The sequence below is a fragment of the Pseudonaja textilis genome, chromosome 4 (genome assembly GCF_049901715.1).
Source record: "Pseudonaja textilis isolate UNSWEBS1 chromosome 4, rPseTex1.2, whole genome shotgun sequence".
Taxonomy (NCBI): domain Eukaryota; kingdom Metazoa; phylum Chordata; class Lepidosauria; order Squamata; family Elapidae; genus Pseudonaja; species Pseudonaja textilis.
This window is the reverse complement of record NC_141993.1, coordinates 51,218,809-51,244,315: the sequence shown is the minus strand read 5'-3', so window position 1 is coordinate 51,244,315 and position 25,507 is coordinate 51,218,809. Positions and strand designations below refer to the sequence as shown.

At 37.6% G+C, this 25,507-nt stretch overlaps 1 protein-coding gene across 4 annotated transcripts in view; it reads right to left on the bottom strand.

Moving 5' to 3' along the window:
* ARHGEF4 (Rho guanine nucleotide exchange factor 4) overlaps positions 1-25,507 on the bottom strand; it is a 151,923-nt gene that overhangs the window by 12,492 nt on the left and 113,924 nt on the right. For 3 of the 4 annotated variants that reach the window (XM_087932988.1, XM_026701274.2, XM_087932989.1), the window contains exon 7: positions 1,244-1,423. In XM_087932988.1, the coding sequence (XP_087789114.1) occupies positions 1,244-1,423 (180 nt within the window). Of the gene's footprint in view, positions 1-1,243; positions 1,424-5,203; positions 5,306-25,507 lie in introns of those variants that run through there. The other variant, XM_087932990.1, reaches the window with a different exon arrangement.

The following is a 25,507-nucleotide window of genomic DNA, read 5'->3' as shown; positions in this document are numbered from 1 at the left end:
CTATTTCAATAGTAATATCTTTGCTTCCTTTCTAGAACGAAGAAAGCACTCAATATCCTTTCTCCAATATTTCTAGTACTGCTGCATTCTATTACTTTTTCAAGGACAACAAACTCTTTTAAGCATTTTAGAAGGAACATGCACCAGAGTTAGAGGTAACTGTAATGAGCCATAGACATATCATAGATGTGAAGAAGAAGAAAAAAACTTTTACTAATAAAGAGATCAGAAGCTATCTTAATAAAGGGTATAAGTTTCACAAGGAGGAGTTCTATGTTCCAGAGCTTAAGGATTGGAGCTGACTGTGTTTTTCTATGCAGGATTCTTAGAGGAAAGGGCAAAAATCTCTTTATAGATATTATCCACTTTTGTATATAATTGCCAGTGCTACGCCTGGGAGTATTGATCCATCATAGTTTCCATTCAATAAGAACATTTTTTAATTTAATTTAAAAAATGACAAAGCCTGTTGGAAATCCTGGGAACTGATATCCAATATATCAAGAATATGTTTTGAGAAGAAAATGATATAAAAAATTGTGCAGTTCAGATTCTCTTATTGTATCCCTGCTCAGCACCTCCTGAACATCCAGTGTAATATAACAATTTATAATATTAAAGGTTAAGTATCTACTTGATGGTTAATTAGGTAATTGGCCAGTGGGATCATTCAACAATGTTTTATCTTAGAAAATAACTTTATTCCCAGTATATAAAGAATCCATTGGTAGTACTTATCCAACAGTATCTTTACTAAGGTGGATACAGAGCAAATGACAGCATATTATATGAGTAACATAAGACAGCTATTTAACATGTATTCCTCAACTCTGCATCTTCATCCTAAAATATATTTTTATTTTACTCATACATCAAGTATTTATTACTTTTTCCTCTTCCATTCAAACTAAGACCATAGAAGGGAACATGAATGACATCGTTAACAATCTTGGACTGCATCCCCAGAGATATGGTGTTGAAATCATGGGAAGTGATAGTTCTTGTAAGATCAATGCAATTGCCAACATTTTTTTGTCTTTTTGAATAAACATGGGAAATAGACAAAACATCCAGTATAAATCCAAAAATAGGTTTACAGAGTTTAAAAAGACAGATAACTACAAATTATTGTTGTATGAAAAATATATTAAAACTAATAGCTAGCAATATTTAAACCACATAATGATGCATTCAAGTTCTCTTCTTTCCCAGTTCATTGATGAAATGTTATATGGGTTCTTACCCTTATGAAGCTGGCTGGGAACCAGCCTTCATTCTCCATTATCCTGCCCCACCACCATTCTTTGTTAGTCGCATCCATGACTTCAACAACATCGCCAGCCTTGAAACCTAGTTCTTGGTCATCCATAGTGACATGATCCCAGAGTGCTTCTGCATAGACCACACCACCATCACTAATAAGCTGAAACAGAGAGCACAAAACATTTTCACAGGGTCATATTGGAGATATGAACCAGTTTGCTGGGGAGAGAAAGGGCAAAAAGGGGGAGGGGATGTTTTTGCCGTACCTATTCAATAGGCTTTAACGGAGATGTTGTCACTGATCTAAGAAACAACAAAATTATGGCTTTGCTGAAATAAGTGCTGTTAAGTTTCTTATTCCTATCTTTTCTGTAAAACCAGGAACCTGAAGCTTGCTAATGATTAGAAACTGATTAGCAACTACTTAGTTTTATAATGTCAAGTTTGAGGAGGGGCACCATTTGCTTTGTTGTTAAAACGTGCATCCACTGCATTCAAACTACTTTTTCTTCTGTTCAGTCATGTCCAATTCTTGGAGATTGCCTGGACAATTTTCTTGGCGAGGTTCTTCAGAAGTGATTTGCCATTTCCGCCTTCATAGGGATGAGAAGTGACTGGCCCAAGCTCACCTAGCTATACAGGACTATAATTCACAGCCACACACCTCAGAAGTATAATATCCGGTCTCATTTTTAGATTTCCTCCTCTTCAGTCTTATAGATACTACAATTTCATCAATATAGGATCACAGATTCCCCTCCTTGGATTATATGCAGCCTAAAAACCAGAAACAATCATGTCTTTGCATTTAAAACACCAAAGGTTATTCTAATAAATAAAATAATAACCTCTACACATACCAAATGCTTGTCAACATCTGAGACTCTCATAATTTCCTGTGGCTATAGAAGCTGAAGAATGCTGGATGGCTGTTCACATGTATTTTGGAGCTTTATGCAGGACTAAAACTACCCCAAATTATTGTGTCAAAAGTGTCATCACATTTACATTTTTGTTCAGGTTGAGTGGCCCAGTTGGTAAAGAATAGTTGAATAATCAGTCTTTGTGACTGTCGGTGTGCTCTTGCGAATAATTGAATTAAGAAGGGATAGTAACCCGCCTCTCCTAAAGAGATAGTGGATATCTGTTTTCCACTAACTGAATTGCTAATTAAGAGTCTCGGTCCTGTGCATAAACCATAAATCTATGCAAGAGTAAATATTTTTCATTTTCTCTTTTTATGGGAAAGACTTAATGCTAAACAGACTTCATTCCTGCTTGCATTTCTCCAATCATCTATCAGCTGATATGGGAAGGGAAAAGAGATCTAGACTGAAGTCAGAAATCCGAGTTGCCATCATATATTCTCTTTCCTGAGAAAAGAAATATTTGAAATTCATCTATAACAGATGAATCAAATTAATCCAAGGAGGATTTTCCCCTCAAAGAAGCTGATATCAATGCAACTCTGATGATGATGATTATACAGCCTTTCTAAGAACAGCATTTTCTATTTCATTGATGCACATTTGGGGATTCACCACAGTAAGCACTCTCTCATGCATGCTTACCCCCCCCTTTTTATTACAGTGATAAGAATCAAGTTTTAGTAATCAAGGTTTTACTTGGGTATCTATTTATGCCACACAATATTTCTATAAAACAATCAGTGATTTAAAATAATATCATAAACATACTACATGTTCCGATTATTTACTACAGTAAACTATTTCAATCTATTATTCTTAAAGCAATTTATTTGTTCAATTTATATAGCCACCCATTTCACATATGTGACTCTGGGCAGCTTACACAATTAAAAAGCAAACACAAACAACTGTCAAAGCAATTAATATAAAACTATTAAGCACTTAAAAACTATAACCAGAAATCAAAGAGACTCTTGTACACAGTGTAGCCTTTTTGGGAACTTTTTATTGGATCCTCAGGTCTGATTATAAAACCAAGCTTCCAGGGCCTTCCAGGAGACCAATAGATTCAGGGCTAATCTATGATGGTCCAAAGAAAGGGTACCATAGCAGAAAGGTTTCTCCGTCTGTTTCCTATCAGATGAAACTTTCTAATGAAAATAGCTGCAATTTTTTTAATACAAAACTCTTCGACAAAGTGACAAAATTAGTAAGCCACAACCTACTACTTAATAAGATAGAAAGATGTGGGTTAGACAGCATCACCACCAGATGATGGCTGACAAACCACAGTCAACATGTAGTCCTTAATGGAACTGCATCTATATGGAAGTATGTATGCAATTGGGTAACCTAGAGCTCTGTCTTAGGCCCAGGAAAGGTAGAGCTCCTGTTCACTCCTGGTTCTTGCTTACAGTACCATAAAAACTTATTCCAGAACTAAGTTTTGAATATTTAGCTTAAATCCATGGATTGGTCTGTTCTCTAGGAGCCTTAGGGCATCCATAGAAAATAGATAACAATTTGATAAAGCCACAATTACATTTTATGAAGATATCCAAAGAAACAGTCCTTTATTTTTATTTTTATTTTGCAGGAAGATAACCTAGATAGGGTTTTCTATTGCCAAGGTATCAATTAAATGTATTCAGTAGCTAGTATTGTGTGCTCAAAGATAAAACCAACTTCCTTTGCCCTCCCAGATTTTTTGCTATGCTACCCCTACTGCAACTTGCAACATCAGGGATCCTGAATTTTTTTTATTTTCTTCTAATCTGTAATAAGACTTCACACTGAGCTCAGAAAGTACTTTAAATGGCTTACTATGTCTTAGCAGAGTCAAATTAATTTGTTTTCAAAAGACAAAGATTTTAAGGCAAGGAATCCCTCTTACATCTGCAGATGTAGGTGGTATTAGCAAATGAAGAAGAAAAGTAATGATGCCATTGTCACAGGATCAGGATCCTCAAACCACAAGGAAGATGAAAAAACAATATGGCTCTTGGATATGGCAGTTTATGTATTAGCATACAATCAAAATGGAACTCAAAAAATATAGAAACAAAACTCCATTCCAAGCTGGAAAAGTATTTATTCTAGATCTGGTGCAGTGCTGTGATTGAGCGATAAAATGTGAAGATATGAAACCCCCCAATTTGAATCACAACCATAAAAATTGCCACAAGCATGCCACAATTTCTCAGTGATATAACAACATAGATCTTACAAGGATATGTAATTGCAAAGACCTACTCTGTGTACCATTTAGAAATACATGCATGTACCTATCTATAGCCTGAAGTGCTACATGACTGGAAAAGTTGTACCAAGTGGTAACTGATGAAGTCTACCGCTGGATAAAACCAATATACTTCTTGATTAAGAATCTTGTGTGTATTACTAGTGCTGTTTATAGGCCTTGGTAGTATTGTATCATATGCTGTCAAACTCTTTAGTTTCTTCCCAAGTGAATACTGAATTAAATCTGGCAACTATCATCCTTCATTTCACCTACCTTCCATTATCTTCTCTATCATCACATTCTTTATTTACAGATATTGCTAACATTAATTCTAGAAATTAGTCAAATGTATAGCATGCTCAAGAACCAACTGTTGTACCAGAATAAAACAAAAAAGCTTTACTCACTAAATTGCCTGAGGTTTTACATAAACAAATTGCAAATAACAGGGAAAGGGAGAAAGCCCATAAAGAAAGTTAATAAAACTAATGACAAACACGCTAAATCTCTTGTTTCTAAAGAAGCAATGGGAATGCTACATGAGAGATTAGGAGATAAGAAGTAACAAACAGATTTAATCCAGGTGAGATGTAACTATTTTTCACTACAGATGTTCAAAAATTTGGAACAACAACAGCCTTGAGTATAATTTCCTTAATTAATTGCTACTATTGAAATAAAGTGCTGATTGTTTAATTTAAATACTGATGCTCTCATTTTGTTCTAAATCACTATTTTGTTTCAGGTTTATGGGAGCCAGAACAAATACCTGTTCACTAGAATCTCTCTTCTTAATCCAAGAATAATTGCCATTGAAAGTCCTGTGAGTAGTTTCCTTAAAGAGAGAGGAAGGCAAATCACCAACCCAGAAACCTGTGTTGAATTTTTCCCTACATCAATGTAGGGACCAACTGATTGCCTCTGGCTAGGATTCTAGAAAGGTTTAGATTTTTTCTTTTAAACCCACCATTTACCTTTTTTTAATCATATTGATCATACTTAAAAACTGCCTCAGTAAGATATGAATCCTGAAAGTAGAATAGTAATAGCTAATATAAAACAACAATAATAGAGATCAGCTGGTTGAAGAAGGCTGTTTAAGATTAATTGCAATAGATAAATGGATACTGACTAAGATACCATTGTATTCAAATGCTGGCCACACTTCTGCTTGTAAAAAGAAAAGGATTTGGGCCATTTTTAGGGAGTGAGTGCTATTGTTTTTTACAACTGTTATATTTAGAGGAATTGTTATTCAAATAAGCATGTATGACTTTCAGGTAAAGAACCATTCCAATAAGATACAATTTTGGAGCAAAGATAATGTAAGTTTTTTTTCCTTTGAACTGTGTCTCAAACAATACCCTTCTGTTATTCCAGAAAGGAAAGGTAATTCAAACTGCCCCATTTTCCAGCAATTGCTTTAGGTTTTATTTCTGATCTGACAACATACTTTTATATTTTTTCTAAATATAATCTTTCAACATTGCTACTTTAAAAACAGCCCTATGTAGAATACATTACCATTGCCTAGTTTAGAATAGAAATATAAAATTTCTAACTTTTTAATACAAAGAAGAAGAAACCCATGGAACTTTTCAGGGGAGAGAGAGGTACTATTTTGTAGCTAGGAACCTTTATCTACTAGGTTGCAGAAGGTAACATCACTTAATTGTATCTTTAAAGTGGAACAAATCTGGTTATCATTGTTATGGGAGCCCACTAGCCTAGAATATTGAAAAAGATTCTCAGAAGACAATGTAAAATTCTTTCATACTATTGCCAAAAAAAACTTGACTCAAGGGAGATGCCCTTTACTTTTATCAATCTATAGTAATTTTACTCTGTTAAAATAAAATGATTGAAGATAGCTTGATGCATTCATACAAGCTATGCAATAGTGGTTTTCAAATAATCTTACCACCGGTTCGCTGAAGATGTGAGGACGCCTGCATGTACCTGTGTGGTTTCCGCGCATATGCATGCACACTTGGATTCTGCACATGAATGTGCACACATGGATTCCGTGCATGCACATGCGCACAGATTCCACACATGTGAATGCACACACAAATTCCATGCATGCATGCGGCTTCCTCATGTGGCATGGCTTCTACACATGCGCATGGTTTCTGCCATGCAGCAAAGCTCGACCTAGCAGCCTTTCGGGGCCTGGTCCCCTCCATTTCTGCTCTCCAGGGCAGCGGCTGCTTCTCTTCGCTGCTGGTCTTGCTGGGAGAGCATCTTGTGCAATTTAGCAGCTGTGAGCCACCGCTTTTCTCTAAGTCCCATCTGGAAAGTGCTGCAGCACAGAGAAGCAGCAGCCATGTTGAATGATGTTTCTATCAGTCGCAGAGCTTTCTGGAGGGGATTTAGAGGACCCAAAGCAGCAGCTGACACCTGCTAAATTGCACAAGATGCTCTCCCAGCAAGAGCACCAGCAGAGAGAAGCAGCTGCCGACCCGGAGAGCACATGGAGCATCTCCACAAATGACCAAGGCTCGGCAAGGGACAGAAGAAGTGGCTGCAAGAGGCCACAGGCCAAATAAATTGCTTTGGCCTGTGGGTGGTAGTTTGAGGCCAGAGGGTAGGCTGGGGCAGGTGGGTGGGGAAACCAGCAAGCGGGTGGGTGGGGTGAGCAGCAAGCAGGCAAGCAGGGGCAAACAGCAATCCGGGTAGTAGGTGGGCGGGGGCAGGGACAGTCAGAGGTGGTATTTACCGGATCTCCGAACTACTCAAATTTCCGCTACGGGTATGCCAGAACCAGTCCAAACCTGCTAGATACCACCTCTGAAGCCATGTATATGGTTTGCTAGATATGTACCAATCCTTTAAAACATTGCCAGGTTGGAAAGAGAAGCAGATTTAGAAGCTTCTATAAACTAAGAGGCTGTTGTGGTCTGCTGAGAACCTGAGGAGACGGCAGCAGAGTCGTACAGTGGGGAAGAACAAGGGCCAGTCCGGGAGTCTAGGGAGGACTTTGACGATGGTCCTGCATCCGATACAGAGATGGGTCTGGGGCCATCTAGGAGTTATGTGCTGACTCCAGAGCCTCCAGAATCTGACAGCAGCGAGGCAGAGGAACAAGGAGAGCCTGTTCACAGTGCACGTGTGTGCAGAGCTGCCAGAAGGCAAGAACAGTTAAGACAAAAGGGTTAACTCGGGAGTAAAGCTTGGAGGTGATTGCCCCTCCCATAAGATATAAAGGAGGAGCAAAGGGACAGGAACCTTTCCTGTTGTTCGCTCTGTTTGGAATAACCTTGAAGCTCTGTGCAGATTTTGTATTCCGTTTGGCTTTTTACAGTTAATTTGGCACTTTAGTGGTTGGCAGCAATTCAAAGGAGATAAAGGTGGGTGCTTATCTCGAGAAAGTGGGACTCATTACGGGCTGGGAATGAACATAATTCCCGGTGTTGAAATAAAAAGAGAGTTGTTTGGACTAAGCATAGGCTTAATTACGGTCTCAGAAACCTTGGTCAGAACAGAGGCTATAAGTCAAGAATATAAATCAATCTATCCTCATGAAAGTGGCAGTGCCTGATGTAGGTGCCAGATGGATCTTTTTCTTCGAATTTCTGCTCACCCTCAACAATGAACCTGTCATAGTTTTTTTTTAAGTAAAGTTTTATTGTATAGTGTTTAAATGTCTGGAAAGGAGAAAAGGTTTTGTTTTGAACACCTTATCTCATACATTGTATTCATTATTTCATAAAGCAAAATTTTAATAGCAATGAATACCAATAAAAATCTGGTTCCTCCTGCTCTACCATTATATCTCTAGCTGATCACTTCACTACTTCTTGAATAGTATAGGCTATATCTAGCCTTATCTCAGTTTTGGCTAAGCTGCCTTACAAGCTAGATTGGGGGAGGGGGGAATATCCTGGCTACCAACTTCATCTTGTATAGATAATTCTCAAAGTGCAACAAAGTGCAACAGAAATTAGCTGTGGTTATGTGATGCCTCATTTAACTGCATTGCTTAATGATGGACGTTCAGTCCCAACTGTTGCACTTTGAGATAATTCTCAAAGTGCAACAGTTGGGACTGAAACGTCCATCATTAAGCAATGCAGTTAAATGAGGCATCACATAACCACGGCTAATTTTGCTATGTTTTTGCCAGGGTCATTAAGCAAATCCAGCTTTCCATATTGACTTTGCTTGTCAGACATTAGCTAGGAAGGTAGAAATGGCAATATGTATTATTCAGACACTGCAACTCTCATAAATAAATGACAATTGCCAAGCACCCCAAACCATAATTACGTGATCATGGGGATGTTGTGACAGTCATCTGAGGACTGGTTGTAAGTCACTTTTTTCAGTATCATTGTAACTTTGGTGTTAAATTGAGAACCATCTATACCTGCACAGATTTCACTGAATCTCCAGACTTGTCTCAGGCACAAATAATCAGGAATAGGAACTGAGTTCAGAGCGCTAAGACTTTGTTTTTACCATCTATACACAAGAATCTGAGAAACTAACAGTCCAAGATAACGATCAAGACAGGGGGCTGGATTTGGGTCTCTTGGCAAAGTTTATAATCACAAGAAATTGTACAAATCTAAAACCTTTGATTTAAATGTACAAGTTGCACAAGGCTGGTTCTTCATTACCCAAACAGGACATTCCAGAGAGTTCTCCTTTGAAAGCCATTATGGAACAAAATAGACTATAAATATGAACAACTTTGTTCCTAAAATAGACTGAATCAAGGATTAATCATGCTTACAAAATGAACACTGAAAATAGTGGGATTTCAATTAGTCAGCATTCGATTGATGTCAGTGGGTAAAATTTTAACTAAAAAATTGTGATGACCCGGGGCATGGCACAAAGGCAACACAGTCAAATAAGCAAGAAGCAGAGGTGGTATTCAGCGGATTCTGACCAGTTCTAGAGAACTGTTAGCGGAAATTTTGAGTAGTTTGGAGAACCAGCAAATACCACCTCTGACTGGAGATTTTACATTATCCTTCCCTTGCCACACCCACCAGGCCACGCCCACAGAACCGGTAGTAAAAAAAATTGAATCTCACCACTGGCAAGAAGAGTCCCTTTATTATCTCCAACTTTGCCCCCAATGTCCAGGTTACTTTCGGCTGGAGAAAAACTCTCCCAGGAACAGTCTTTAAGTGGAGGAAATTCAGTCCAAAAACAAAGTACATACAGACTGTAACTAAAAATCCAAACAAACCAAGCTGCAGTAATTAACTTGACAGAGCAGGAGAAAGAATTTCACTTGAACGCAGGGCAAAATGCACACAGTTGGGAAGACGCCAGGAACACAGATAAGCCACAATGAGACCAGATAAACTCACAGTTTTCTCCCAACAGTTTGCTGTACTCAGCTTTCCTTTTTAAACATTGTGTTCCCAGCTGCAGCTAATGAAGGGAATCAGGGCCCTTTCCTCCCCCATAAGCCACACAACTCACGTTGCTCCCTTCTCCATTCCTCCCTGCATGCCCTAGGACAGTGGTCGGCAAACTCATTAGTCAACAGTATAACAATATCAACAGTATAACAATTGAAATTTCTTTTGAGAGCCATTTTTTTTTAAACTTAAACTATATAGGTAGGTACATTGTTATTAACTTAATTAGGGTACTCCTAAGCTGGCCTTTGCTAAAAATGTTTTCCAGCAGAACTATTTGCAGGCATGCATTTCTTTTGTAACACAGACTTTTATGTACATTCCAGTATTGCAATCCTTTCGTAGTTCTGGGGAAACCCCAAAGAAAAAGGGCGCTTGGACGATGCTTTGCCCTGCCGAGTGGCAGCTGAGGCACAACCGGGAAACGGGATGCTGCCCTAGATAGGCCCCATGTTCCTCTCAGGCGGAGCTCGCTTCAAAGGTTCCTCTCGCGCGCCCCATGACCCCTCTCCAAGGCTGGCACTGTGCGGGAAGTGTGGCTTGGGGAGAGGAAGTGGCAGCAAGCTCTGGGAAAGGCACACTTTCAGAGTAAGAGGGAGCCCACGAGGAAAAGAGCCACAAAGCTCTCTCTTTCTCTCTCCCCCTTCCTTTTTTTTATCCTCCCATCTTTTGTTTTCTCCTCGCCCTCCGGCTGCTCTCCCTCCCCTACTTTTTTCTGCTCCTCTCACCACTCTCAAACTCTCCCCCCTCTCTCTCTCTCTTTCACAAACATACACCATGCGCACACTCTCCTTCTCCCTGGTTCTGTCTTTTTTCTGTCTCTCTTTCCCCCCACCCACTACACACACGCACGCGTGCATGCTCTCATACCTGCACGCCTTTCCGAGCTGAGCTTTTCCTCGACTCCTTCTGTTCTGTCATCTCCCTTTCTGCTCCTTGCCTGGGCAACCCGGTGCGCTCACTCCCTCACCTGCCCATCTCCCTCCTTCTGCACTCTTCCACTTCTCCCGTCTCTTCCCCTTTCTGCCTCCGCTTTCTCTCCCCCAATCCTCACCCCGCTGCACACCTACTTACCTTGCACCCCCTTTTCATACCTTCAGTGCACCTGAGCACCTGAAGAGTGGTGGGCGGTGAGCCACACTCAAGGGGCCAAAGAGCTGGATGTGGCTCGCGAGCCATGGTTTGCCGACCACTGCCCTAGGATGAAGAAGGAGTGGGCCTGGATCCTCCTCTGAATCCCCTCTCCCTTGGTCTACCTCTCCCCTGCTCTGCCCAGCCAGACTTTGCTCTTCCCCAGTTTCTTCCATAGCCAACGGAGCCACACTCCTGCTCCCTGTCAACTGCTCAGCTTCCTCCTCCGAATCAGATTCCAACAGGGACATGACAAAAATATTAATGTAGCAAATTTTAATACAGGTAGTCCTCAACAACAGTTCATTTAGTGACTGTTTGAAGTTATAACAGCACTGAAAAAAAGTGATTTATGACCATTTTTTACAGCATACCCATGATCACATGATCAAAATTCAGAAGTTTGGCAACTGATGACTGTTGCTGTGTCCCAGTCATGTGATCACCTTTTTCAACCTTTTGACAAGCAAAGTTACTGGGAAAGCCAGATTCACGTAACAACCATATTACTAACTTATCAACTGCAGTGATTCACTTAACAACTGTGATCAGAAAAATTGTAAAATGGGGCAAAACTCACTTAACAAATGTTTCACTTAATAACAGAAATTTTGGGCTCAATGGCGGTTGTAAATCGAGGACCAACTATACTATTTTATAGTTACTATTTTATAGTCTTCTCTCTAATCAACTCATAGTCTTCCCTGCATTTTACACATAGATTTTCTGCTGTTTGTAAAACAGTTGTAGACACTGACATTTAATGAAGGTAAATTTTACTTTGTGTATATTTCAATATAGTATTTTTTGTTTTAACTTAAGGAATAATATATTACAATAGATCTCACAATGAATGTTAGATGAAAAGCACTCGTACTCTCAGAACACTTTTAGAATTAAAATTGCTGCCCCCAAGGTGCTTTTTCAAAAGGCAACTGGACTTTGTTTTTCCTTGAACAATTTTCACTTGTCATCCAAGAAGTTTCTTCAGTTGTGACTGAAGGTGGAGGATGGAAGGATTTATATTCCTTGCAGTCATTTGGTCATTAGCACTAATTCTGAGAGTTAGAGGTTTATCTGTGCCCTGAATAGTGCAAATGGGTGTAGAACCTTCTTGGAACTGCTGAAAGGACTGTGTTGTTTTGCTTCCATCCTCCACCATTCAGTAAGAACTGAAGAAACATCTTGGTTGAGAAGCAAAATGCCTGAAAGAAAAAACAAAGTCCAGTTGCCTTTTGAAAAAACACCTTTGGGAAACAATGACTTGGATGACTGAGAATCTCCACAGACAATTAAAATTACTATAATTTCTCCAAGGGTACACAATACACTGTATACATTTAGTATGGGGGAGAACTAAATCATATTTTTTTTAAATTATTTGGCTTTCCCTCTTTATTCTCATCAAACTTGCTGCTCATAATTTTGATAATAAATTTGCCATCTCAGTTGTATTAAATTCTCAGGGGTTTAGCCCTTAATGCAGAGAGGAAGGGACTTGTTTGTATTTGCATCATTAGTTGAATCAGTAACAACAATATGATCATTGACTTCTTACATATTCCCATATACACTCTAGCAAAACTAAAACCATAACCTTTGGTAAAGTAGAATCAGATTGTAATCCATTTAATTTCATACAGAGGGAGAAAAACTAAATGTGTGGTTGAAAGGAAGAACCTTTTAAAATGAATTAAGTCATTAGTTTGTCATATCTGGCTATTGCAAAATAGTCTGATTCTTTCTAAATGCTAACACTTACTGTGCTTATCATTTGTTGATATTTAAAACTGTTAAACCACTCTTCCAAACATGCTGCTCAAGAAAATAAATAATGAACCAAAGCCTATTTTGAGAGGTAATATCTTGCTCTCTATTTCACTGTTTCCAAGCCACTTTCAAAAATTATGTAGTGTGCATGGGGAAAACAAAATTTTGAGCCAAATAAAAACCAAGATTTTTATTGTACAAACAATAAAATAAATTACAAACAATAAAAATCTTGGTTTTTATTTGGCTCAAATAAAAACCAAGATTTTTATTGTTTGTAATTTTTTTTATCTTCATACAATATTTGAAAAAACAGGTAAATGAATAATTCTAGAAGTTATCCTTGCTAGATATAAGGTTCTATTTGCAATTAAATGTTTTATGGAAAAATGCAATAATGATTTTAAGAATTTTCAAGCGCTTGTGTTATTGTCTGATTTGTCTTAATCACTGAATATGGTTATCAATGGAAGCTGTCCAAAAAGGCATTCTGAAGCCTAATTACCATACACATCAGGCCTTCATTTCTCAAATTTATCTGGCCTGTTCTCACATCCCAACACACACACAATTTTTTCTGGGTGCAAAAAGAAAGGAATCAAACACTTCATAACTCTAACACTGTTTAGGACAGATAAATTATGGAGAACAGAAAGGAAATGGCATTTAACACTGGATTTCAGTTCTTTTAGTTTCAGTGCTGAACTTGTAGAAGAAAACAGCAGTTTCATTAGCTAATCTGGGAACAAACAAGAAGATATAAAGTCTTTTTTAGTGACTTCAAGCTAAAAACGGAGGTGTTGAACTTCTGGAGGGTTGGACAATTTATTCAAAGGCTTGAATTCAAATTTTCCATTCAACTTCACTGCAGGGTTAATTTGAACTTGAAGTACTTGTTGAAGAATCAATGGCTTTTGCTGATATAGTCCAAATCCTCTTCCTCATTTTTCTCTTATACATTTACATATCATTGTCTGAATTTCTGAATGGAACTAAGCTGGCAATAAAAATATATAATTTTTAAAAATGAGTTTTCCTTATTTAGAAGGCTTGTTCCAGCTATTATGCCTTTTTGTCAGAGAAAAAAAAAGGGAGGGGTAGAAATCAGTTTTGCATCCAAAGTTCCAGTCATTTTATCCATGCCCTTCTACACACACATGCTCTAAAATAATTAAGAGAATGGGATAATCACCAGTGAAGACATACATTCCACAGAGCAGTTGTCAATTGTAAACACAGGTTCCTGGTGTACTCTAATGATCCCTCATTAATCCATTACAGCTAATTGGCATTGCTCATATTTCTGCACATATATTCTCAGAGGCTCGATAGTCTCAATTAAAAAGCAATCCTGGTTCTAGCAGTTTGAGGTTTTCTCATAGCAGTTGCTGAGAAAGAGCCATTTTCTTGTGTAATAGTTCATCAATTTTAAGTGCTCCTTAACAAACCCATAGAGTCTGGTACAGCCAGCCTTTGGAGCACTTTAAAGCACACTCGCCAAAGAGGGGGAGCACCTCCACATTCAGCAATGTAGGGATACATCCAGAAATAGTTGGCACCTACTCAATTAACCATCTAGCCGCAGTCCTTTTTCCTTGCAAAAGGACAGAACAAGGTGAGCAGGGAGAAAGCTTGCTGATGAATGACAGGAGACAGGCGCAGATAGACAGCTATGACAGAAGAGATGCCAAACCAGAATCAGACAGAGATGAGCTGCTGATCAATCTTAGAAGCCCTCATATCCAACTACAGTCCTGCTTCTCAGTAAAATGCCAGAAGAAACATGAGCACCACGTTAATGATGATGAGAAAAAGCAGAATGACAAACACCACCACACGCTGCGTGTCCGGGTTCATATTGCACCAGAGGAATGTGTGAAGAGCCCTCCATCGGTGCCTGCTCTGATTAGATCCCTTTGCCATGCTGACAACAGCCCTGGCTCTAGAAAAACAGTATTTCAACAGCGTAGCAGCACTGTCTCTGGAAGGAAAGCCAAGGAAGGGGTGGGGGGTACAAACAATGGAGTCGTTCTGCAGCTTTCAGAAAGCAAAACGTAATCAATTTCCTGCAATTATTATTATTATCAACTTTCAAGCATAATGCATGCACATGCTGGAACGTGGTTCTTCCCTTTCCAAGCAATTCTTATCTTTGTTTTATCTCAGCAAATCATCAGCTTTTCATTTTATCTTCCAGAAAAGAGCTGCCTCACTGCATTAGCTGAGTGAAGCTCCTGTAGCAGGAAGCCTCTGTGTGCTGGAACTCAGCAGTGGGACTGGCTTCCCAAAGAGCTTGTCAGCTATTTGCTAAGCACTGTAGCTAGGATACAGGCAACCCTTAGCAACTAGAGAAAGGATGGGCATGAGGCTTTCCAGGAGCACATCCATGCAGAAATGGATGTGACGAATTATCCTCACAATATATCTACATACACACGCACATTAGATATACATAAATTACGTAGATAGCTGGAAATATATTGCAGCTAAAACAATGAGAAGCCTTTGGTACCTTAACATGCAATTAATTAATTAATTTTCTATACCACCCATCTCACTGATACAACAACTCCACGCAATTTACAAAATATTAAAAAGTTTAAAAATGCTAAAACTATTAATATTAGAAAAATTGAGTAGAGAAAAAAAGTAAAAGACCACTACAAAGGGCAATCTCAAGTAAGAATCTTCTCTACCCTGTCAGCCGCCTCATAGTAGGCCCTGTTGGAGTCCCATGCCAAGCAGCAGAACCACGTTTTTAAGCTCTTCTAGAAGGCCCTGGGTATGGGAAAGATCTCATCTCTGATGGGCAAATATTCCAGAAGAATAGTCTATAGCAGAAAAGGCTTTTGTCCTGCAAGTCAAAATTATTTGGCCAATGGGATCTGAAGTAAGCTCTTTCCGCTGGAATGAGTGAGAGGCCTAAGTCCCATCAGAGTAGATGGTTCCTCAGATACCCTGGATCAATGCCATATAGGGCATTAAAAGTAATGCCCAATGCCATGAATTGAACTTGGAAGCAAACTGGCAACTATTGTCACATATGCTATCTGAGAAGCTTCCAGAACTGTCCATACAGCTGCATTCTGTACCATAATATTATGAATGAATATCCATGAATTACACTTCATCAGGGGTGAGATTCTACCAGTTCTGACCAGTTCTATAGAACCCCTTGTTAACTTTCTAAGCAGTTCGTAGAACCAGTAGTTAGAAGAAATTTCCTTTTCTTTTTTTCCACCCTTATTACATTCTTGGCAGTATGCCTAGACTTGCTGTCTCTGAAGGTGGTTTCCTGGTACTTTCTTAAAGGGGAAGGATTGTTTTAAGCTTTTTACACTGTTTTGGGGAGGAAATACTACTTTGAAGAAATAATTGAACAAGGAAGCAGAGCTGCCGGAAAGGAGCTTTTAATGACAAGGAACCAAGATGAGCGACATTCAGCAAGGCTTCTTGGCTAGCTAGAAAGATTGACATTCAAACGTGAGTTTACATACTCTTTCTGAGTTTTAGTCTAAAACTGATTTTTGGTGAAGTTTAATTCTGTTCTTGGTAACATTTAATCCTGTGTTTACTGATGGGATAATTTTCCCTATTCAGCTTTGTTTGGAAGGAAAAAGGTTAAAATCTCTCTTCCTGAAAAGAAACTGGGTTGAGAAATCTGGCTAGTTCCTGTGTTTATTTGTTCTTAACAAGCAACAGCTACTGTAATGATTTAATTATTTGTATGGTGTTTGATTTTTTTCCTGCCTCATGGTTTCTTTTTCTATCTGGGAAGGGGGTCTTCCTTCACTGGTATCTGGCACTGTCCTTTTGGGGTGTACTACCAAGAGGCAGGATGCAAGCTTGGCACTGATTTTTTTACTATCTTTCTGCGGGGCATGTGACCTTTCCTTAAATCTGAATGATTTCCTTAGGATATCTTGTGAGGTGAGTGAGACCAGCTGGTATCTTTAAGTGGTGCAAATGGATCTAAGGATTGCTTCTCCTGGGTGTGCTCTTTCAGGAGAGCTTAAATGACCTTCTACTAAATGGTTTCACTTTATGAGCAAGAGTTGGTTGCTGATAGTTATCATTGCATTTTAACTATTTTAATTCCTCAAAGTGCTCTGGCACCCTGCCTGACTTGTAACTCTAGCTTGCAGGTATTTTAATCTAAAACACCTTGCAGGTATTTTAATCTATTTAGGGCAGTTTTTTGCAAGCAAATAAGCTTTTTGTATTTTTGTACAGGTAATTCTTGACTTACAACAGTTCATTTAGTGACCATTCAAAGTTACAATGGCACTGAAAAAAGTTACTTATGACTGTTTTTCACACCTACAACCATTACAGCATCTCCACTGTCATGAAAGGCCAGGCGAGAAGCACCCCTTGATGTGAGTGACATCGAATTGGCCATGCCCACCCAGTCACATGACCACCAAGCCACACCCACCAACTAAGCCACAGTTGTTAAAAAATTTGAATCCCACCCCTGCACTTCATCCATTGATTACAATTAAATCTATTTAATTAAGTGGATCATCTTCTTCAAGAGTTTAACATTACTAAAAAGAAAAGTTTGAAGTTTAGAAGATAATACATGCAAGTAGTCAGAAAATATTTTTTTCTTACAGAAAATATTTTCTTCTTACAAATCTTATTTTGAAATTGCCTGATGAAGTTCAGAATTTATGCACAATTAAAGTATTTTGAGAAATAATAACAACAACATCAAAAACATGACAGAGGGGAAACAAATAAACACCATACTGCATGATCAAACTCATTCACAGATGACATTTAAATGCTGTCCTTGAATGGCCATTTCTGTTGTTGGTCAATTAATCTGGACTGACAGATTTTCCCCTACAATCTTCATTTGCTTTCTGCTCAGAATATATTTATGAATCCTTTCTGAAGTTTTCTACATATGAGAATTAAAGTGGAAGGTGGAAATTTGTGATGAATGGGTCCAATGGTAGTATGGATATAGTTTTGTAGAGAGAATGCTTGCTGCTTGTAAAGTAGCACAAAATGGGGGCAGTCATTGTCCTTTATCTTACTGCACTGTCCAAATAAAGGTTCACTTAATATAAGGCTATTGCCATCATGATTTAATAACTCTAGAAGGCACTATAAAATGATAGTGTGGAAAGAATCTTACCCTTCTCTCAGATGAACCATTAAAAAAAAAAACACCAATAAATCTTTAACTCTTCTGGAAACATGAGGATAAGACAAAATGTGTTATTCTGTCCATTCAGTTTGTTGCTTCCTTTAGCCACAGAATGAAGTATAGTAACGGTTGGCATGTCAATAGTTTGGAAAAGGTCCTTTCTTAAAAAAAATTTCTACCAGCAAATATTTTTTAAAAGATTTCCATAATACGATATTATGGCATCTTTTTTTTTAGAACAATTACAAAGTACAATAGCAATATAGGTATGATTAAGAATGCCATCCAAGTAGAAGCAGCAATGACATATGTTTATAATATTTCTCACTTAATTCTTTTTAACAATTTTTTTCTGAGTTTTTAAAATTTTATATTTTGTCCTGCTAATACAGGAAAATAGTCAGGGGTGGGATTCTACAGGTTCGCACCTATTCGCTAGAACAGGTTGTTAACATTCTAAGCAGTTCAGAGAACCAGTTGTTAGAAGAAATTAATGGCCTAATCCTGTAATGAAGGCAGGAAGGAAACATTCTGGTGTTGCTTACAGAAACTGCCTCCCCATTAACCCTTATTACATTCTTGGCAAGACTAGACTTCCTGTCTCAGGAAATCTCTGGAGTTTTTTTTCCCTCCTTTGCTGGTATTTTGCTTGTGTGGAGTGACCATTCAAAGTTACAATGGCACTGAAAAAAGCGACTTATGACCATTTTTCACACTTATGACTGTTGCAGCATCCTCAGTCATGAGAGGCCAGGCAAGGAGATGTGTGCCTCGATGTGAGTGATATTGAGTTGGCCACGCCCACCAATTAAGCCACGCCCACAGAACCGGTGGTTAAAAAACTTGAATCCCACCTCTGGAAATAGTCTCCCATTAACAAATGCATGGGTATCAGAGGTGGTATTGAGCAGGTTCTGACCAGTTCTGGAGAAACAGTAGTGGAAATTTTGAGTAGTTCGGAGAACCAGCAAATACCACCTCTGACTGGAGATTTTACATTATCCTTCCCTGCCACGCCCACCAAGTCATGCCCACAGAACCGGTAGTAAAAAAATTTAAATCCCACCACTGATGGGTATCAACTAATAATTATGAGTTATGCCAGTCAAGCAAAATAATCCTCCAATATTATTATGTCCATTTTGCTACAGGAAGAATTCAAGTGGGATAAAACAATGCTACAATCAAATCCATGGTTACTGGGCAAGTTCCTGAGGGCTTGGGAGGGACATTCCAGAATGTGGTGGCAGGAACTGAAGCTGGTCTTAGCAACAGTGAAATTATGGATTGGAGACCATTGAAATTGATGCAAATCTGTACAAAACATTACATAATATATTTAGTCTCTTTCTTCCAGGGCAGATCATTGCCTTCAAGGCACAGGCCATGAAGATGTAATGGTACGTAGGCATGACCTTGGGTGATAGGAGGTAGAGTCACAGACTAGACAATGGTTATAAGAGATAGCTTAATCTGCAGAAGCAATGGGAGTATAGAAAATGACTTAGAAGGGACACTCCCTTGTTTCTTCGATTGCAAAGTAATAGGACATAGACGTATTTTAAGACTTGGAAGATTATGATAATGTAACCCTACAATAAAGTTACATCTAGTACTTCTGAGTGTGCTTCTTGTCCAGACTATATCACAAAGCTGACAGAAGATGAGAAAGGAATGTCATGTAATCACTTAGAAAGAATGGTTTTCTTGAGCTGCAATATAATCTGCTTGGTTTTCCAATGTGTTTTGTCATGAATGTACCTGAACCTCTTATGTATAACCTGGAGATGATTGGGCAGGACAGGCTAATGAGATTTTGCCGAAACGTTGCTACAACTTTAAAAGCACAACTACAATGACGTGGGAAAATACCTGAACAAAGCTGAATACCATACATGTAAGTACCTGCGAAAACTTAAGAAAACTTATATGTGTGTGTGTGTGTGTGTGTGTAAAAATATAGTTGGCCATTCATCTCCAACAAAGTGTACACTTCCTGATACAATTTGGTTCATTGTTGAACAGCTCTTAACATTAATAAATGCTTCATCACGTCCACTTAAAATCTATATTCTTGTGGTTTAAATCCTTGTTGTTGTTGTTTCTGTAAGAATTCTGAACAATTCTACCCCATAAATGACATAACTTCAGATATCTGAAGTCAGATGTCTCATTGTTATCTTCTCCATGCCATATATACCCAAAGTTTCCAATTATTACTCATTGTCTCTCCTTTTAGACTTCTTAGTATCTTGATTGTTCTTCTCTGGACATATTCTGGTTCACAAATGTTCTTTCTAAAGTGCAGTGCCCTGGATGCACATTGTAGAGAGGGAAAATTACGTATCATACCTGATATTATATTTTTGCTGAAGCAGCGTAGAACTGCATTTCTTTTTTAGAAACTGCATCATATTGGATTTTGCATTTGTTCCTGTTGGAATTCAACTTCAGCTTATCAAGATCATTATGAATCATGCCTAAGGAAGTTACTAATTTTCTATCCTTGTGTCATCAGCAAATCTTGTATTTTTTTCATCTCTAATCCACACCATTTATAATTATATTGAAGAGTATGGGGCATTAGATCACAACCCAGATCTGAAACATTCCACACTTTTAGCTTCTTATGAAGTTTTTGGCATATACTTACTGGGTTTAATCAGTAATTGTTTAATCAGTTCTTCTGATTTATGATAGAATATTTCCCAATTTGCTCTACTAGAATCTCCTGGGAGTTTTGTCAAGTACTTTAAAAAAAATCAGGGTACACTATGTCCACAGCATTTTTATGGTTTATTAAACCAATCACTCTGTCAAGAAAAGAATTCAAGTTCATTTGGAATGTCTTGTTCTTGAGAAATGCATACTAACTACCAAATCGACTGTTGAACAATCTGTCCCTAAATTTTGCTTGATATTAAAACCAAACTACTTAATTGGCGGTTATTCAATTGCACAGAAACAACTCTTCTCCTCTCCTGTGATGACCCATAGTCTCTCAAAATAACCCAAAACCCAAAACATACATTAAAGTCCGGTTATGCCTTCAACTTAACTGTTTTATTAGGCACAGTTTAAAGTCACAAAAGTAAATAATGAGGCAAAAGGAAACCAAAACAAACCACATTGATGAGAGTTCCAAAGCAAGCTAAGATAAATTAATCATACATTCCAGGAAGATAACGGGGAGAATCCATGGGAAGAACGCCAACAAAAATAAACCTCTTTCAAAGGAAACACTAAACTTTGACTCCAGCAATTCTGACTATTCAGTTACAAACTTAGATACATAGCTCCCAGCTGCAAGCCACGAGGAGGATCATGGTAATCTCCTCTTGAGTAGACCTCGCTTTTCCTGATCCTCTCCTCTCTGCATGCCCTAGGATAGATAGGGGATGGGCTTGGATCCTCTTCTGATTGCTCAGCCGGCCTCTGCCCTTCCCCAGCCTCCTCCACCACCTCTGGAGCCACACTCCCACTCCCTGTTAGCTGTTCCTCCTCTTCCTCAGAGTCAGTCTCCACCAGGGGCATGACTTCTCCTCTGACATTACATCAATCTCATGATTCTTCAAAGATCAGAGAAAGGATTTCCAAGAAAACTTTTGAAGGCTTCCTCAAGTCTCTCAATTATAATTAATTTAGTTTTGAAGACAAACTCATTCATGCAAGCTGCAAATGGTGCTCCCTAACTATTTATTTACCTTGAATTGCCACTCCCTCTTTTGGCAATTGTTTTGCTTAAGTTAATTTAAGCAAAAGTTGGTTTGAGCAAAGTTCCTTTTTGGGAAGAAAAGGCAATGAAGGAAATAAAGAATTCTACTTTCTGCCAATTTCCTATTATTATTCTATCATGTACTCTTAGCAGGACAGCAGCCTTTCCTTTTTTATTATTTTACTCTGATGCAGTTTAAAAAAATCATATTTATATTTTTAGCTTTCCTTGAAAACCTGTATTTCCTTTTGGGCTTTAGGATTTTTCCCCTTCATTATAAGCTATTTGGTGGTATATGTCTTTGTGATTTATACAAGTTCCTTTTAACTCTTCGTTAAGTTAAAAGTTCCCTCTGCACATACAATTTCCTATTCTTCTTGGAATGTGTACCATGTATTTCCAGTATCATTTTTGAGAAGTGGCCAATCCTCCTGTGTTCTCATTTATCTGAGATTATTATGGAACCTCACTTAGTATTTCTCAAAGCTTGATGAAATTGACTCTCCTTGAAACTAATGTGCACATGCTCAAATTTCTTTTAAATGGCTACCGGCTCCCAGACATATTGAAATGCTAAACACATGCCTGTTTATAATGACAAATACAATTTGTGATGCAGAGCTGAAAAACTTCTTGGTCATTTGGGGTGTGGTCCACCATGAAGTAAAACTGACTTATTTAAGATATACAAGCTGCAACAGATATTTCATTATCAGTAAGAAGTAGAACCCATTGAACTTAGCAGCCCTTTCAGTAAACAATTATAAGATCACGCTACAAGGTTCACACAAGGATGGGTTCACTTTCTGTTTTAATCAAAGGTGAGAAAATTCAGACAGTGGCTTCCCATCTCTTCATAAAACAAGTCATTTGTGAGAAATCAACTTTAAATGAGACAACAAGTGTTACCTTGTCAGAAAAGAAATGTTTGAAAGTTGACAGTATGATAGAAGTCACCGGGTATGAATCAGACTCCAAATAATTACCTTTTCTGAAATGTATTGCATTGTCACTGAAATCCAAAAGCAGTTTATGCTGGAAGGTATGTTAACAGAAAAAGGCGATATAAAGCCTTTTGCCTTAGAGTTCTACCACCCCACCCCTGGCCATTAGCTTCCAAAGTCCCTCAAATAGTATTTTTTTTACTTTAATAGAAGAAATATTGGTTTATTATATTAATTTTTAAAAATTCATATTTGTCATTTCAGTAACAGTGATAGGATGGATAATGATAATCTCAAATCTATTTAGATTATATTTAAATACCACTCAACCTGTACCAGTACATGGGTGAACTGGTGTTTCCTTTTAGGCATCTAGAGCCATGACAGCTTAAAAGAAAAAGCAAAACCTGAAGAGTTTAAAACTGCTGCAATATAGAAAAAGCAAGCTGCAATTACATGATATTTGAAATTATTTATAGTGGATTTAACAGCAAATAGTACTTTATGAGATGCTCTTATTGGCAGGCTGCTGAAAGTGTTCAGTGTCTGATTTAGTTTTGCTCTGCGGGGTGGGGGTGGGAAATGAAACAGAAGTGAAGTGACAACAGACTTTTTAGACATCACACCAAGGCCTAAAGTACAATGCTAATGTTGGTGTGATGTTGCAAGGTTTAAAAAAATACCATAATAGCAAAAATTGGGATAGTGTACTTGAACCATTTCCAAATTTTAAAAAATTACAACTACAAAGTGCACTGTGCCATGAAAGTAAAAAGATATTAATAATCATTAAAGCCCTGGATTTCATTTTTAGAAGAACATAAAGAGACAATTCAATTTAAACATTTTATATACAATATAGAATAATAATAAAACATGCCATACTGCATTGTTAATAGGCCAATACTTTTTCAGACTCCACGGCAAAGTGCAATTTAAGGTTAGTCATTTAATCCATTCCATTGTGAATTGAAGATGTTAGTTCATGCCTGATATAACCACTCTATACATACAATATACTCTTAGTAAAAACCTATGAGATAGGATGGGTTGAGTCATTACCTCAACATGGAGAAATTAACCGTGAAAATGGGAAGATGATGGAGCGTAAGTGACTCCTCTCCCAAATGCTTTTCTTCCTTACTTTCTTATTCATATTGAAAGGTTTTTTTTAATAAAATACCAAAACTTGTATGATAAGTTTATCATGTGATGCTGGTAACTGAGTGGTGAATATAAAAGCAACACTCAGGTGAAGATAGACAGTACTCACCTGTTCATTATTTAGATGACGTTCAAAGTTGTTCTGTGGCCTTTGGCAGGAAAAGGGATATTTATATTTCATTGTGTTTTTAATGTTGGGAATTGCTTTGAACTTCTGTTAAAATTATTATTGTTTCTTAATAATGCATAATGAAGAACAAAACAAGGTAGTCCCTACAATTTTTAAAATATACAATAATCAGGTCCAATTGTGAAAATCAGACTTCAGAAATATAAATAAGATTTGTTTACTTTCTCTCTACCAGCAATACCAGAAATATTTTTTTTATCATATTTGGAAGTAAAAAATAAATGAACACAATATCAAGTAAATTCTATTGCAGCATTGTAGTCAAGAAATGGAAGCAAGCCAGTATTGCAAATTTTAGACATTTGATATTCCATATTATTATGACAGAAACCATTTCATACGAATAATTCATAGGTACATTAGACAATGTGTATTAGGATTAGTGTCCCTTTTCTCAAGCTTGGAAATATTTTATTCAGTTTGTTAAAAGTTCAAATTGAATTAAGAGACCTTTGTCAATAACAATGATGAGGATTTTGCAGGCAAAGAAAAATGATTATTTTGAAATGAAGAGATGTCATGAATCAACATTTATTTTGGCTATGATATTTTATTTCTAAGTTAACTGTGTGATGTTTCTGAATACAATGCATCTATTCTAATCTATTAACTGTTAATGGTCTGATTTTATATATGGATTATATATAATAACACAATAATACTATTTTAGTGGTTTAGCTTAATATTTTGGTATTATTTATTTGGAGATCCAATGTGGTGTAGTGATTAAAGCATTAGGCTATTAACCAGGAGACTGAGTTCTAGTCCCACTTAGGCACAAAGTTAGCTGGATGACCTTGGACCAATTACTCTCACTCAGCCCTAAAAAGGAGGCAATGGCAAACCACTTTCAAAAACCTTGCCATGAAAACTGCAGAGAATCGTCTACTCAGCTGCCAGAAGCAAAAATCAAAAGCCAAAAATGTTATGAGATATATAACCAGACAGCAAATGAGATTCTTCTGTGAAGTCAACCTGGGGGATGTGTTTGTAGGAACTAACCTCATCACTGGACAATCTACATGAATATTAAAAAAGCAAAATCCACTGCTATTGGCAGCTGTTCCTATTTTTGCAAAATAATAAACACCTTTCATTAGAAGTAGAACAGCAGTTAAGAAATTTGTAGAAAATCCTTTGCTACAAATTAATCTTTCATCTTAAAATAACTTTCAATATGCCAATTGCTCAGAAAATACCAGGTTTTCACAGTACAGCTGCCTTGCCAAGTTTATGCAGAAGGTAAGCACTGTCTTTGTATACCAAAAGTTTTTGAATGAACAGACAATGGAAGAAAGAGATAATTTTCCATTCTGCCATTAATTTTATTGAGTCAAGTGGGCAACCTCTATTTTTTTTAAAAAAAAGTTCCTTCCACCAAGATATGTTCCTGCAATTCTTCAGAATATAAGGAAGCTAAATGTGGCCTTTGACTCCTTTGAACTTAACTTCTGATTTAAATGGATGATGCTTCATTATTAAAAGGACTGCTTTATAATTGTTGAATGGACCCATTGGTAGGTTTAGATATTTATTGTTTTAGCAATGTGGAACCTTCTCTCCCATGAAGCGTTTTACTCATTGTTACTAAGTATTTTCTTTTTGACATTATAATGA